A 17592-nucleotide genomic window follows, 5' to 3' on the forward strand; every position below is an offset into this window, starting at 1 on the left:
GAAAATTGAAGAATCACAAAATTGTCCATCATTTTATCAATCCAACGACATATCGATTATTGTGGTCCATCATGTGGTTACATCAGTATAACCGTTTGAAATCTTTCATTCCGTCGTTACATCTTGGTTTTAGTTTTCGCGGAATGTATCTCGGTATAGTGCGGTTAGACGTAGTCCTACGTCAAAACGCCAGTGTTACGTATGTCATATGTATGTGTGTGGCTTGAATGGGGTCCTAAAATTTTAAACGGTTTACTGATTTTTATATATCAGCTGGAAGAGTGCAATTTTCTGAGCAAAACGTGATTTTTAAAAAATGTTTATCATTTTCCTTTGATTTTTAAATGAAGGATAAAAATCTGCTCGAAATGCCTTAAATGACAGTTCTCTCATAAACCGTACATGGGCGAAACGTCATCTAAGACCATTCGAGCAGTTTTTTTATTCTTCATTTAAAAATCGAAGGGAGAAGATAAACGTTCCCTGTCCACCGTGACGCCAGGTCTAAATTAGTAGCTTCCCTTGAGGCCGGAGGTAGACGGCCAGCTGTACCTGTTCGTGATGTCTTGGCGAGCCGTGACATACCCTACATGACCCTTATATACGTTTTCCTAAAATCCATCCATGCCCCAGTCTAGTCCCGTTCCCCTCCGTCTACATCCAACAAAACGACAAGAACACGTTTGAACCTTAAGCACAGATTTTGGAATCAGCAACTGCACCCCACTCGAATTCGCCACCCGAGGCCTTCAGTGATATCTTGGCTCAGCGGCACATACCATATGGCCACTTGAACACTAGCGAACAACAACAACGAACCATAACCAGCAACTAGACCCCGCACAATACCTCCAGGACCCGAGGATACAAGCCCCTGCCCCAGCTCATGACATCGGCCATTCGAAGAGCACCAGACGACCATTCAACAACAAAACACTGATTGAAAAATTCATGCTAGTTTTAAGTTAGACTTAATTTCAGCTCGTAGTCGGCAGCGAGGATAAAAAATTTGCTTTTAATTTTTAAGTCACCAGATATAATTGGCGCCGTTAAACATTAAATTGTATTTGTGCCGTGTCAAATAAATGATATATGAGGAAAAAAAAAAGATAAACGTTTTTTGAAAATCACGTTTTGCTCAGGAAACGCGGCTCTTTCAAATGATATATAAAAACCGGTATTGCTTTAGGACCCAATTAATCAATCAAACAGTGATTTTATTCAGAGTGTGGTACCATTCGAGTAGTTAAATTTTTACCAACTTTTTTGGAAGATTTCTTCCTGAGTGTTACGTTTGTCTTATGTATGTGGTAGTGCTTTTTCAAGTGATATGCATTGAGATTCGAAAGTGATTTCTATTATATATTTTAAATTGAGGATCAGTTGGTTGCAAAATGTAAATCTCTTGAAAATCAATCCAAAACAACTTCAAATTGTAGTGACTGCACTGTGGTCGAGAAAAATCATAGTTTTCAAATTGCTAACTGAACAAATGGCGCCATATTGCGTTAAGATTTTGGATACGCGATATTCATTAAACGTCATACCCCTGTTACGGATTGAGTTAAATGCACAATCCCTTGAAATAAACATGACAATTTTTTACCGTGCACGATCGGTTCATGGACCAGCGTGAGCCGTTTGCCCATCTTCAATGAGCAGTTTGTCGCTGATTCAGGCGATTCAGTTATTTATTCCTGGCATCTCTGACTCTGTTGATGCAAAAATTGCGCGCAGAAAAATATTCATTCAAAAGACGAGTTATAAACAATATTATAAACATGGCAAAATACCGACAATACAGTATAAGTGGTATAACAAACTATCTTTGAAGCTTTGAGAAATTATGTTGTTCAAATTGCAGGTAACATTTTTGGTTGTAATAAGAACGAAGTTTCGCGCTTTGTGGGTGAAGATGTTAAGCAGTTCATGCAAACGAGCAAATACTGCGAAACTTATTCACTACCTATAAAAAATGAAGAATTGCCTATCCGACTGTTCAAATTGCAAGTTTATTATTTGAATAACAAGACCCTGAAAAAACTATTGATTCTAGCGAAGGACCGTATCGGAAAATTATCTACCAAAGAGTCTCGTCAAGAATTTGGCTACTTTGTGTGTAGTGGAATTAGGACGGAAATCAGCGACTTTATGCGAAGAATATTAGGACAAGGGGAACATCTACTAGAAACAAGAAACTTCCATGAGATTTACACGATCGAAAATTCTCTACCGAAAATAGTGCACGTTGTAGAAAGAAAGTGGGCAAGTTCGATGAAAGGTTTGGATAGATTAGAACGAGATTATTATCATGCAATATTGGAATGGTACTGGTTGAATCTTCTTATTACCTACGAAAGCAAAAAGTGCGAAGAAAATAAGAAACTATTTGAGGCAGCATTTCGTAAATTGTTGGAAAACCTCACTAGACTGGCTTTGTTTAAGTATAAAGCAATAGGACAAGAGGAGCTGTTGAACCAGAATCAGTTCATTTGTCCGTGCACTGAGAAATTATGGATTGGATTGATGTGTTTGTCATCGGCCGAAAATAACATAAATTTCTGGGATTGTCTGCAAAAAGTTTTAGACAACGTTGAAAAAGAACGACGAACACGAAGAACTTCGAAGTTATCGGCCCATGATTTTCTTTTTCATGTATGGTTCATGAACGGCATAGTATCTTTGTATCAGTATCAAATATTGCACGGTGTAGTTTCTACGCCAGTAATAACTCTTGCCGCAGAATACTCTATACTAGACAGAGCTGTCCAAGATATTATTCAAGGTAGCAAGTCCGAGCAACAAATGAGGATAATTATACTTTTGCTGAAACCTATATACACCCAGTGGTGGCCAATGCGATATGATTTTATTATCGCGCTATGGGACTATTTCCGCAAACGTTTGAACCTTTCATTTCAATTGCCTTCTGAAAAGCTGAATAAAATGGCATTCATTGGCCAGTCGCCATCGTCTCTTTTAGAACAAGCACGTATACGAGCCAGCCAGGAAGAATTTGAAAAGCTTAACATTGAAGAGTCAAGTTATAAATTATTTTTATCAATTTTGGCTTTTGTGGTTCGACATTATACAACAGCTGGTCTAAGCGTTAAAGTACAAATCCTTTTTCTTCGAACAATTCTCAGCATTGCACCCCCAAAGATGAAAATCCTGACTGAGCAGGCGATGTGGAACCTTGCACTTTTAGGGCTTACTATGCTAAAAGCTACTACCTACACCAACGATTATTCACGCGTTTCAATACAACTATTACATCTCAGAATAGATCCAAGCACAAGTCCTATAGATTTGGAGAGTTTAGTTCGACGCACTACGACAATAACCCTAGTTCATACGGCTTTACTTTTGGCATTTTGCGAGCGAGGTTTTGACAGGAGCTTACATCTTCAACGTTTCTTGAAGGCTTTGGAGGAAGCGAGAATCAAATACGGTGAACGATTACAACCGGCATATAGAGTGCTATCCGAAGGAATGTGTGCTATATTTTTGAAAGATTTGAGATCAGGTCAATTGGAAATATGCGACGCAGCATTTTTTGGCAGCTGGTTACGAAGCTACCTGAAACGATGTAAAGAGATTGATCGCAATCTAATTATAAGAAGTAAGTTTCACCTACTAACTATTGAGGGAATTATTCGAGAAACTACTTTTGAATGAAATCATGTTATTGAGGCATTCTTAGGTAATTTAACCAATAAGGCGTAGTACACAAATTATGTAACACTAAAAATCTAGATTTCAGACCCCCATGTAACATTAAGTAGCGTTCTCTGATTCCCCTTCTTAAATTTACGTCACCCCCTCACTCATATGTAACAATAAGTTACGCAAATCCAACTCCCCTGCTTCATGTGTTAAGTAATTTATTTACGACGCCTTAGCTAATCGTCGCATTGTACAGATTACAATTTACTACCAAATTACACTTTTCTTTTATAACTGAAAATCCACATAAATTATAGGTTCTTTCTCTTTCATAGCTGTTATTCGAATACTTGATTGTTATCAGAGTAAAGAAAATCTGGAATCTGGAGAGTATACCTGTATTTTACAACCATTATACGAGAACGTATTGCCATACATACGAGAATACTTTAGCAACGATACTGCGACAAGCCCGTTGGTTGCGGAATTGGCGGCAAAATTTACTTTAACATCATACGAGCCTCTGGCTTCATTCTTGCCGATGTTTACTTTTTTTGCAGAAAACGCCACCGCTAATGCTTATCTACGCTTCCATTACGTTAAGGCAATAGTAAAGAGTAATCGATCAAGTGAACTGAAACAAACGTTTATTATCAAAAATTGGTTGAAATTCGCGTTACTAATTAATCGTAATCAGTTAAACGATCTTTCCCGTGTGGTTTGTCGTTTGCAAGAGTTTCGAGCCTTATGCGAAATACCAGAATATGATCTTTGTGATATAGATGATAGTCCTATTGAAACGTTCTTTAAATTCATTGGACTCAAATACAAAGAACTGGAAGGTATTAATGATCGAGAGCGGTATGAGATGAAAATAAAAGTTCATTCTCTATTTCAAAATTTTGATAAATGGATAGTGAATCCAAATGCCATGGTATTGCATAAAATCTTCTATGCCCTAGCAATTGCTTTGAAAGAATGCGGAACAATCATCTACATCAAAGGAAATTTATCATGTTTATACCACATTGCATTTCGTCAATATTTTCTTCCAACCAATGTACTAATGTTCAATGACTTGTCACAGGATATGATACAAACAATGGCTAAATTTTGGTATCAGATAATGGATGCGTTGAGTATGATGAATTATGAAGGAGACCCAACAATCGGTGACCACGCTTTCAATATGATGATCAAATGGGCACCGCAGTTTTTTAAGTTGAAGGATAAAGATGAAATTGCGAAGCCATTTCTGACGTTTTTTTTAACGCAGAACGAGTCTATCATTACTTATGTTTTTAGTCGATATATGTGCACATACGTTCAATTGTATTCGTTCGCTCCTAAACCTAGAGCTGACATCGGGCTCAAGATTCTCCTTTACATGCTGGATATATTGTGCACAAAGAACGAAAACGGAAAGATTGCTCTTTTCATAAAACTAGCTGGTAATTGCACCATGGAGCATGCTTTTATAACCCACGAGTTATCTAAAACTAGAGTTGTTGCCACAGACATAGTTAACAAAATGCTACAGTGCGCGCAGAAATTATCTGATTCAATCACAATGGAATTAATGAATTGTTTAGCCGCATTTACAAAGACATATTTGCCTATGTACACAACACAGTATTTTAGTTTCATGAACAAACTAGCTGAAAACCATCCAACATTTATCAACTCAATGATCTCGACTGTTCGCTTACAACTGATGGAAGTCGAACGTGCGCGTGGTGTCCAAGAAGATAAACATATGCGACGGTTACTCCTGCAATTAGAAGGTGCGATAGGGGCGAGTTTAACTAAACTTAAGGCAAAAATCAGGTCTGGGCTATAGTGCAATGATATTTTTAAAACACACTACACGCTTGTTATTGAATGCGTTAATAATAAAAGATACACATTTGACACATATTGATCCCACTTATTGCATGAAATGAAAGAAAGTAGTACACTACAGTCTATTTTTACGCAGGAAATACGTAGCACATGAAAAAATTCGTGTAAAAAACACGTTAATTCCGAAAACCGCGTAAAAACTGCTTAAACTCCGAAATCCGCGTAAAAAAAGAACCTTAGTCTAATCTCATTAGGCCGTATTAATAGAAGAAGTTAAGGCCTAAACACAATGAATACGTTGCGGCTGCGTTTGCGGTAATTTGACAGTTAGCTCATGCATTTTCTGTCAAATTAACGTTAACGCAACGCAAACGTATCCATTGTGCTTGAGCCTTTACTCTGCTTCTCCCGTAAGATTTGCACGGGATGAGTAAAGCAAACGCTTTTATTCATACGGTTTATTTACACAAAAGCCTTTCGTAATTTTAAACTTGTATTTTGGCAATTTAGAAATATCAATTTTTTTCCTGTATAGATCAGAGTCTATGTGTATATAGAGTCGCGCGAAGAGAAAATCTATCGTTTCGGCAGCACAGTTTTTGTGCCGTTTGTTGCCAAGAACTATACAGTTCTGTTTTTCACAGGCCTTAGACGCGCCTATGCTTTTGCACTGGGTTGTATGTGACTTTTTTTGTGGCTCCATTTCCATTTCGAACCCACTGTGGTTCCAATATTTTGCTTGTTATTTTTCGGTCATAGAAAAATGGCGTCTTTTCATAGGCCTGGTTTTTCACCATGCATAAGCGAATATAATTTTTTGAAATTCTTCACAAGGTACACAGTTTTGAAAGATTACACCGGTGATGTTTTGTTAAATTTAAGTAAACCAGTGTAGAGGTTTAATGTTGGATTAAAATGTGTAAGTAAAACATCGGAAAAACACATATTCTCCATTACGCTCAATTACAATACTTTTCATCCACTCCTAACATGATCACCTTGTTTATTTACATTGCTCGATTGGTACCCTCGTTTGATACTGATTTGGTTCCTTTGGTTTCATCTTTGCGGGACTCTCACGCTCATTATTTGTTACTCTAAAGTGAGTTAGATATGACCCATTTTTGAAAAAAGTGGAGGTACCCTAATTTGAGTACTTTTACGGTTACTCACTTCTGAGTAAGGGCGTCATACGTCAAAAACTGAGTAGAATCTACTCTGTTTATGCAAACCAGGAATTAACGAAAATGAGTACAAGTTACCCAGTTTGCCTAAATTTGGAAATTTGATGATTTCTGGTTTTTGTAAATCTGACTCAATAAATAAAATAAATTCAGAGCAATCAAAATCATAGATTTATTTTTCATCGAAACATTATAAAAGTTTTAAATCATTCACGTGCCTTTATATAATGCGGCAACCAACCGGTTCACAGTTGCCCGTGAACTGTGGCTCATGTTTTTGTACAGTACGCACAGCAGAAAATCCGTCATCATCCGTCACCAAACACTGCGAAGGATTTAAATTGTATCGATTGCATGTATTGGGCACTGTACATCGATACAAATGTTTCCGTTCATTATCACGAATAAAAGCCCGACTTAAAACGGCATCGCAGGACACACAACATGCGGTTGTTCATTTTGAAGAGATGTTTTTTATGATTTCAAATCCTCGGCAATAATGATGTTGGGCTGAAATTGTTATGGAATATTGTTACATGTTGTTTGTAATGTAATTGATTAGGAAATTATTGATTTGATGAAAGATCAAATACTTACTGCTAGCAAACGAATAAAAAGCGACACCAATTGTTCTTCGGAAACAGATAATATCGCTGTTGAAAACTTTTGACATATACATATATTCAGGGGTGAGTAAAGATCATGGATAATAACTCAAAACTGAGTAAACATGGTAATTATGAAAATTTGGGTAAATGTTACTCAATCATCCAGTACCCGATAACTCACTTTTTGACATTTTGCATAAGAATACCAAACTGAGTAGATCCTAATCAGATTAGAGTTAAAATAAAGCAGCGTGCTTATTATAAACATAGACTCTGGTATAGATCATTGCACGATGACGTCACAAAACAAGAAGAAGAAAGAGATTGTTTTCACACATAAATTGACAATTGCATATGAGAGTTCGCGTAGGTGCGAACAGCCTTAAAAATCTCTTACTTGCGTCAGGGCCAATAAACCTTTTTACGTACGAACTCTATGGGGCCCGCGAATCGCGGATCCGCTGCGATGAAATAAAGCAAATACCATAGACCTTCCTATCTGCGCTAGTATTAGTGGTCGATTTCACTAATACAAGTTTAATTTTGGTTGCAAATAATCAACACGCTGGTAGTAACAAAAAAATTCCTCCTGCCCCGAGCTTTTATTCAAGTTGTAAGCCGATTTTTAGTTTTATTTCATCTGGTTTTCCACTAAAACAAAATGGGTATTCATGTCGAGGTCGTAAACAAATACCCAGCCGTAAAAATACTCACCTCCATTGACGAGTAATGGAAGATACACAGTTTACGGCTGGGTATTCGTATACGAGCTCGATGTGAAGACCCCTAAAGTTTGTCAAAACAAGTAACACTAATGAACTAGGATTCATAAGTGCAATATTTTTCGAAATTGAATATCAGCTGATATTTTGGTTGAAAACAAATCGATTTTATTAGGATACAGACTAAGCCTGTATTGGTGAGATCTGGCGTAGAAAGCTCTACACGCTGCTTTATTTTAACTCTAATCTGATTAGGATCTACTCAGTTTGGTATTCTTATGCAAAATGTTAAAAAGTGAGTAATCGAGTACTGGACAATTGAGTAACATCAACCAAAATTTTCATAATTACCATGTTTACTCAGTTTTGAGTTATTATCCATGATGTTTACTCACCCTGTGTATATGTATATGTCAAAAGTTTTCAACAGCAATATTATCGGTTTCCGAAGAACAATTGGTGTCGCTTTTTATTCGTTGGCTAGCAGTGGGTATCTGATCTGTCATCAAATCAATAATCTCTTAATCAATTAATAATTTCAGCCCAACATCAGTATTGCAGAGGATTCGAAAACACCTAAAAGATCTCTTCAAAATGAACAACCGCATGTTGTATGTTCTACGATGCCGTTTAAAGCCGGACTTTTGTTCGTGATAACAAACGGAAACATTTGTATTGATGTACAGTGCTCAACAATCGATGCAATTTAAATTCTTCGCATTATTAGGTGACGAATGATGACGGATTATCTGGCACAAAAATGTAAGTCACAGTTCACGGGCAACTGTTAACCGGTTGGGTGCCGCATTCAATGAAGACACGGGAATGATTTAGTAATTTTTCTAATGTTTCGATGAAAAATAAATCTGTGTTTTTGATTGTTCTGAATTTATTTTATTTATTGAGTCAGATTTACAAAAACCAGAAATCATTAAATTTCCGTATTTAGGCAAACTGGGTAACTTGTACTCATTTTCGTAAATTCCTGGTTTGCATGAACAGAGTAGATTCTACTCAGTTTTTGACGTATGACGCCCTTACTCAGAAGTGAGTAACCGTAAAAGTACCCTAATTAGGGTACCTCCACTTTTTTCAAAAGTGGGTGATATCTAACTCACTTTAGAGTAACAAAAACTGAGCGTGTATAGACATAAGTGACTTTTCACCTACGCACACTAGTAAACGTGTAAACCCGTGTAAAGTTGCTTTTGTTTCTTCGAACCTGTAAATCATCGCATCTCGTTGCTTCGACTTTTATCACTTTTTCACCATTTTTGGTCGATTATATTTAGCGCCTTCTTCCGAATTCTGATCCCGAATGAGAAAATTTATTCAGAAACAAGTTTAACCCTTTCCCGCTCATGGTGACTCTAGAGCACCAAGAATTATAATCATCATAACTTGACATAAAATAGTTTGTTGTGCTTACGATTGCTCCATAAACTTTAATATGCTGCCTCAGAGCATCACTGGGCATTTTCTTCAAAATACTACAGTTGACAGTAATTTTAGTTAGTCTACAAAGTGTTCAGGTTGAATTTTCTCGTGAAGCTATAAATTTTAATGACAAACCTTGTGAGCGGGAGAGGGTTAAAACATATAATAAGTGTTCAACTGAATTTTTGTCCAGCTGCTAAAAACATAGCATTACAAACAAAACAGCTATTTATAAATATTTTCCCCAACTAGTGGCACTAACACATTCGTACGTAAAAAGGTTTATATATAGAGAAATAAAAATGAGCTTATAAGCGTATGTATCATGGATGTGGAATTCAAAAATGCCTTGCATGCGCTTAAATTGAATAATTGTGATATAAATAAAGTGTTTGATGAGTTATTTTCCAGTTTTTTTTTCTAGGAATTTAGGAATATGGTCAATATACTGCTATTTCTGCTACCAATTAGTGGAAGGTTATGTCGATGGGCTACAAAAACATTTGAAAGTTCATACTGATAATTCAGATTTAAAGTCAGATAACTTTAAAATAAATATTCGCAATGTAAAACATTTGTTTTAATAAAATAACAAAAAACAAAAGAACATTATGTGTGTTGTCTAATAGCGAATTTCTTTATTCCACCAGTTCACCTCGTTTTGACATGGAAGCGCACTAACTGCTGTCAAAACCCTTCTTTATTCGCTCGATTTTGACCCAGTTTTGACCTGGCGTGCTGCCCGAAGCGCACTGTAAAATTTGTCAGCTTCAACCCACCACCGCACGTGCTTAGTTCGTAAACAATTATCTGGCATCTCTTTTTTACTTGCTTCGTAAATGGCAATGCCGTTTTTTTATTGCTTGGCAAATTTACCCTGACGCAGTTGAATAAAGAAATTCGCTATAACTTTTGCTGAGATACAACAGCAAATTCATGTCAAATGCTCAAATGCTGAACAGGCAGCAATTTATTCAAACAACTGATTTTCAACAAAATGATGTCAAAAATTTGACGTTTCGATTTGCTTATCGTTTCAGTGAGAAAGTTTACTGATATTATAGCTGATTTTCCAGCATGTAGAATATCAGCAAAATTTTGCTGGTTTCCAGCAATAAAAATTTAGTGTGATAGAGATGCCAGCTAGCTGCTGGAGTCACTCTGAATCAGGGATACCAGATGTGCAGATTTGTCAGAAAATCGCAGATTTTTAAAGTCCGTGTGCAGATTTTCGTTGATTTGCAGATTTTCTATATTTTCTGCAGTTTCTTGTCAGAGTCTCCTACATTTGCGCAGATTTTCTCAAAATGTGTGCAGAATTTTGCAGACTTCCGGAGCAGTTGCAGACATTTTTCAAAAACCTCTGGCATCTCTAATTCTGATGTTTATGAACCGGTTCCACACGATCGGTTCTTGAGCCTTTCGCCCATCCTCAATGAGTAGTTATTTGCTGATTCATGTGATCCACGCATTGTTGGCATTTCTGACTCTATTGATGCGCGCAAAATAACATTCATTCAAAAGACGAGTTATAAACATGGCACAATACAGCATAAGTGGTAAATAACAAACTATCTTTGAAGCTTCGAGAAATTATTTTGTACAAATTGCAGGTAAAATTTTTAGTTGTAATATGAGCGAGGTTGTTTCACACTTTGTGGGTGAAGATTTTAGGCAATTCATGCAAACGAGCAAATACTGCGAAACTTATTCACTACCCATAAAACATGAAGAATTGCCTATCCGACTGTTCAAATTGCAAGTTTATTATTTGAATAACAAGACCCTGGAAAAACTATTGATTCTAGCGAAGGATCGTATTGGAAAACTATCTACCAAGGAGTCTCGTCAAGAATTCGGCTACTTTGTCTGTAGTAAAATTAGGATTGAAATCAGCGACTTTATGCGTAGAATATTAGGACAAGGCGAACATCTACTAGAAACAAGAAGCTTCCATGAGGTTTACACGATCGATAGTTCTCTCCCGAAAATAGTGGAAGTTGTGGAGAGAAAATGGGCAATTTCGATGAAAGATTTGGATAGAGTAGAAAGAGATTATTATCATGCAATATTGGATTGGTACTGGTTGAATCTTCTTATTACATACGAAAGCAAAAAGTGCGAAGAAAATAAGAAACTTTTTGAGGCAGCATTTTGTAAATTGTTAGCAAACCTCACTAGACTGGCTTTGTTCAAGTATAAAGCAATAGGAAAAGAGGAGCTGTTGAACCAGAATCAGTTCATTTGTCCGTGCACTGAGAAATTATGGATTGGATTGATGTGTTTGTCATCGGCCGAAAATAATAACATAAATTTCTGGAATTGTCTGCAAAAAGTTTTAGACAACGTTGAAAAAGAACGACGAACACGAAGAACTTCGAAGTTATCGGCCCATGATTTTCTTTTTCATGTATGGTTCATGAACGGCATAATATCTTTGTATCAGTATCAAATATTGCACGGTGTAATTTTCACGCCAGTAATAACTCTTGCTGCAGAATACTCTATACTAGACAGAGCTATCCAAGATATTATTCAAGGTAGTCAATCCGAGCAACAAATGAGGATAATTATACTTTTACTGAAACCTATATACACCCAGTGGTGGCCAATGCGATATGATTTTATTATCGCACTATGGGGCTATTTCCGCAAACGTCTGAACCTTTCATTTCAATTGCCTACTGAAAGCTTTAATCAAGTTGAAATCCTTAATAAAATTATTAATCAGTCGCCATCGTCTCTTTTAGAAGAGGCACGTATTCGAGCAAGCCAACAAGAATTTGAAATGCTTAACATTAAAGAGTCAAGTTATAAATTATTTTTATCAATTTTGGCTTTTGTGGTTCGACATTATACAACAGCTGGTCTAAGCGTTAAAGTGCAAATACTTTTTCTTCGAACAATTCTCAGCATCTCACCCTCAAAGATGAAAATCCTGACTGAGTATGCGATGTACAACCTTGCACTTTTAGGAATTACAATGCTCAAGGCTACTACCTACACCAACGATTATTCACGCGTTTCAATACAACTATTACATCTCAGTATAGATCCAAGCACAAGTTCCATAGAATTGGAGAATTTAATTCGACGCACTAAGATAATAATTTTAGTTCACATGGCTTTACTCTTGGCATTTTGCGAGCGAGGTTTTGACAGGAGTTTACATCTTCAACGTTTCTTGAAAGCTTTGGAGGAAGCGAGAATCAAATACTGTGATTGTTTACAACCGGCATATAGAGTGCTATCCGAAGGAATGTGTGATATAATTTTGAAAGATTTGAGATCAGGTCAAATGGAAATATGCGACGCAGCATTTTTCGGTAGCTGGTTACGAGACTACCTGAAATTGTGTAAGGAGATTGATCGCAATCTAATTCTAAGAAGTAAGTTTCAAACACTAAAGGCCCGAATACACACACGGCGTGATAACGAAAATTGTCAGTAGCTTCTTGGAACCTTCCAATGTGCCTTTTAGCTTCTACCACCTTCTACTCGTCTACACGGAAAGCGCAATCGCGCCGTCTTGAGCTCTGAGCTGTGTGCACACTTTCTTGTCATGCCTTCCAATTTATGTTTATTTATTATGTTTGTTGGAAGAAAAAAATGAAACAATGAAGGCCGATGTGTCTGCACAGAAAGCAGTCAAGTGCGTAATAGAAGGCGGGGCCGGCCACCAGAGAAAGCTGAAAGGATCTGGTTAGAAGGCGTCCCAACGGAAGGCGCAATTACGCTTTCTAATTTGTATAGAGAAGACGTCATTACGCTGTGTGTATATTCGGGCCTCAACTATTAAAGGAATCATTCGAGAAACTACTTTTGACTGAAATCATGTTATTGAGGCATTCTTAATATAATGCGTCGTACACAAATTATGTAACGCTAAAAATCTTGATTTCAGACGCATATGCAACATACATTAAGTAGCGTTCTCTATGACTCCCCTTCTTAAAATTACGTAGCATAAATTTTCGGTTTTGAGAAAATAGCACAGTTACGTCACTGTCGCAACTACCTACACTCTCAACCCCCCCGTAATTTATTTACCACACCTAAGCTAATCTCCGCATGATACAGATTACAATTTACTACACAATAACACTTTTTTCTTATGACTGAAAACTTACACAACTATAGGTTCTTTTTTTTATAGCTGTTATTCTAATACTTGATTGTTATCAGAGTAAAGAAAATCTTCAATCTGGAGAGTATACCTGTATTTTACAACCATTATACGAGAACGTATTGCCATACATACGAGAATACTTTAGTAGCAATACTGGGATAAATCCGTTGGTTGCGGAATTGGCGGCAAAATTTACTTTAACGTCATATGAGCCTCTGGCTTCATTCTTGTCGATGTCTACTTTTTTTGCGGAAAATACGTCCGCTAATGCTTACTTACGCTTCCATTACGTGAAAGTAATAGTAAGGAGTAATCGGTTAAGTGAGCTGAAACAAACTTTCATCATCGAAAATTGGTTGAAGTTCGCGTTACTAATCAACCGCAACCAGTTGAACGATCTTTCCCGCGTAGTTTGTCATTTGCAAGAGTTTCGAGCCTTATGCGAAATATCAGAACATGATATTTGTGACATAGATGATAGTCCTATTGAAACGTTTTTCAAATTTATGGGACTTAAATATAAAGAACTGAAAGGTATTAATGATCAAGAGCGGTATGAGATAAAAATAAAAGTTCATTCTTTGTTTCAAAATTTTGATAAATGGATAGTGAATCCAAATTCTATCGTATTGCATAAAATCTTCTACGCTCTGGCAATTGCTTTGAAAGAATGTGGAACAATCATCTACATCAAAGGCAATTTATCATGTTTATACCACATTGCATTTCGTCAATATTTTCTTCCAACTAGTGTACTTATGTATAATAACCTGTCACAGAATATGATACAAACAATGGCTAAATTTTGGTATCAGATAATGGATGCGTTGAGTATGATGAATTATGAAGGAGACCCAACAATCGGTAACCACGCTTTCAATATGGTGATCAAATGGGCACCGCAGTTTTTTAAGTTGAAGGATAAAGATGAAATTGCGAAGCCATTTCTGACGTTTTTTTTAACGCAGAACGAGTCTATCATTACTTATGTTTTTAGCCGATATATGTGCACATACGTTCAATTATATACGTTCTCTCCAAAACCTAGAGCCGAAATCGGTCTGAAGATCCTACTTTACATGCTGGATATGTTGTGTACAAAGAACGAAAACAGAAAGATCGCTCTTTTCATTAAACTTGCTGGTAAAAGCACCATGGAACATGCGTTTTCAGTTAACGAGTCATCTACAACTAGAATTGTTGCCATAGATATAGTGCACAAAATGCTACAGTGCGCGCAGAAATTATCTGCTTCAATCACAATGGAATTAATGAACTGTTTGTCCGCATTTACAAGGACATATTTGCCTATGTACACAACACAGTATTTTAGTTTCATGAACAAGCTAGCTGATAACTATCCAACAGTTATCAATTCAATGATCTCAACTGTTCGCTTACAACTGATGGAAGCCGAACGTGCGCGTGGTGACCAAGAAGATAAACATATGCAAAGGTTACTCTTTCAATTAGAAGGTGCGGTAGAGGCAAGTTTTAATAAACTTAACGCAAAAAATGGATCTAAGTTATAGTGCAATTTTCAAAACACACTACACACTTGATATTTAAAACGTTAATAATAAAAGATACACATGTTACACAAGAATGAAGCTTCCTGATTATTTCATGAAACGAAAGAAAGTAAACTCATTCACTTAATTCGAAGATTTTATAGTCGATAACCTAAAGCATCTACATTAGTGTCGCGACCGATAGCATAAGATGGTTGCTCCATCTCGAATTGATAAACTTGGCGGTGGGCTTATATCGGACAGAAATTCAATTATAACTCTTGTTTTACTGCTACTACTGCTGGTGGCTGATGTTACTTTTTTCGCATCAGAATGACGAATGACGAGAACGCTTGACTTGAATTATCTTTTATTTTGAATTGGTTTACTAAGGTATAATTTTTTGACAGGGCAATTGCTCAGCCCTAATGGCTCATCATCTTTGTTCATAAAAGTGCTTAATAGATTAATTATTGAATTATCTTGGAATTACAAATTATACATCTTTGCCTTAAGGGCATGGAAAGTTTACGAAATAAAATAAAATTGGATAACTTACCTAACTAATACTAACTTAAAACTAAATTGGCAAAGTTCGAATTGCCTCGTAAATCGACCTCTGGCTAGCTTCCCTGAACCTATATAGTATCGCCTGTTTGCACATCGAAAGTGTATCTAGACCGGCTAGTTGGTCTAGTAGGATCTCAGAATTTCGCGTTCTTGGAGGACTGTTAAGGAATTTGTTTGGATAAGCTGTAATTTTTTATGGTGACATTTGGCACAACTTTCCCAGATTGGCAAACCGTATTCTATTACTGGCAGGATTATCATTTTATGGACAGCAAGCTTGTTCTTAAGTGATAATTTGAATTTTCTGTTTATCAGCGGATATAAAGATTTAATTAGAAATTGTTTGATATTTTGTCCACATGTGATCTGAATATAAGCTTGCTGTCCAGAACCAGACCGAGGTACACCATCTCTCTGGCCTAGTCTAAGGGTGTATTGTTAATTTGAACCCTGACGTTATCAGACGAGTCGGGGTGAGTTCGAGTGGAGAAACAGAATTGTCTGAATTTTAGTCACATTGATGCAAATCTTTCAGTTCTTGAAGTACTTGGATAGAACATCCAGAACCGCCTGCAAATTTCTTGTCAGCGAACGAATCACTCGCTCTTTGTACATGGTAACAGTGTCATCTGCGAACATAGACAGGACACCACCACTCGGAAGGGGAGGGACGTCTGACGAGAAAATATTAAAAAGGAACCCTGTGGAACTCCAGCGTCAATATTGAATGTACCAGACTGGGAATTGTTCAGGCAGACTCTAAATGATCTACCCGATAGATAGTTTTTGATGATCTTCACGAGGAAGATCGGAAAGTTGCAACGATGCAGCTTTTAAACAAGACCAGCGTGCCAGACGTTGTCGAACGCTTTTACAACGTCTAACAACGCCATGGCAGTTGTTTTGGAAACGGATTTGGGCCGCCTTATAATGGTCGCTACCCGAGTGAATTGGTGCACTGTGGAGGACCCTTCCCTGAAGCCATATTGTTCTCTAAGAAAAATATTGTTTTGGTCAGCAAACTCTAGTAAACGTCTCAGAATTAGTTTTTCAAATAATTTCGAAATGGACGATAGAAGGCTAATGGGCCTGTAGCTTTTAGCGTCGGTGGGATTTTTCCCAGGTTTGTGGATGGGGATAACTTTAGCAAGCTTCCAACGGGATGGGAAGTAGCTCAGTTCCAAACACTTGTTAAAGATCTTTGCGAGGTGATGGAAGCAATCAATGCTCAAATTTTTCAGCTCGAGATTGACCACACCATCGACACCCGTGGCCTTCATATATTTACAAAATTTAATGGTTGCCATTACCTCATCAGCAGAAATTGTTTCTGGGATCCACCAACCGGGTCTTGATAATTTTATTGAGACGATTACGAGTTTTTAAAAGGAGCAGACCAGTGCGTTGGTAATGACGCCTAGTTGTGTTACGAAGTCTTATATAGGATTTAGTTAGGCTGTCTAGATTCAGAGTGTTACTCACCAGGTCGGAAGCAGGAACATGTTGGTCTCGGGCTGTGGATAGTGCCTCGTCAATGGATTGCAAGCAATGATCGATGTCGTCTGTTGTCTCTGGCTCGATGTTGTAGCGGATGTTGGTGTCGACACACTGTTTGAACCGGGCCCACTCGGCACGATGACAGTTGCGACGACGAGATCTAAATCGGTTGGCAGAGAACTCCACTTCGGCCACCTTTGAATAGTGGTCGGAGCTCAGTTCTTGGTAGGCGATTAGATTCGAGATGTTTGCCATGTTGGTGATGAAGAAGTCGATGGTCGAGTGTACACCAGAACGGTTCAACCGGTTGGGAGAGTCTGGGCTCATAATAATATACGATGCTGCTTGCAGGTCATTGTAAACGATTTTACCGATTAGATTACTCCGCCTATTGCCCCAGGTTTGATGTTTGACATTTAGGTCTCC

At 37.3% G+C, this 17592-nt stretch overlaps 2 protein-coding genes across 10 annotated transcripts in view; both read left to right on the forward strand.

The window, feature by feature from the left end:
- Positions 1-17592, forward strand: part of LOC129717858 (acetylcholine receptor subunit alpha-like) — a 503655-nt gene that overhangs the window by 354067 nt on the left and 131996 nt on the right. The window contains exons 1-2 of one of the 7 annotated variants that reach the window (XM_055668088.1): positions 10885-11018; positions 11073-15186. The exons of 4 other annotated variants lie outside the window; for them this stretch is intronic. In XM_055668088.1, the coding sequence (XP_055524063.1) occupies positions 10997-11018; positions 11073-12910 (1860 nt within the window). In that variant the 5' untranslated portion in view covers positions 10885-10996 and the 3' untranslated portion in view covers positions 12911-15186. Of the gene's footprint in view, positions 1-10884; positions 15187-17592 lie in introns of those variants that run through there. 2 more of the 7 variants (XM_055668089.1, XM_055668086.1) reach the window with 2 other exon arrangements.
- LOC129717856 (protein MMS22-like) lies at positions 1673-5573 on the forward strand. 3 transcript variants are annotated; one of them, XM_055668080.1, is made up of 3 exons: positions 1673-1812; positions 1888-3622; positions 3984-5573. In XM_055668080.1, exons 2-3 carry the CDS (start codon positions 1930-1932, stop codon positions 5504-5506), a joined length of 3216 nt encoding a protein of 1071 aa, XP_055524055.1. In that variant the 5' UTR covers positions 1673-1812; positions 1888-1929; the 3' UTR covers positions 5507-5573. The 3 variants fall into 3 exon arrangements, with proteins under 3 accessions (XP_055524055.1, XP_055524056.1, XP_055524054.1); XM_055668081.1 differs by having other exon boundaries at positions 1712-1864; positions 2057-3622; XM_055668079.1 differs by having other exon boundaries at positions 1712-3622.

The sequence above is a fragment of the Wyeomyia smithii genome, chromosome 1, assembly GCF_029784165.1.
Source record: "Wyeomyia smithii strain HCP4-BCI-WySm-NY-G18 chromosome 1, ASM2978416v1, whole genome shotgun sequence".
NCBI lineage: Eukaryota > Metazoa > Arthropoda > Insecta > Diptera > Culicidae > Wyeomyia > Wyeomyia smithii.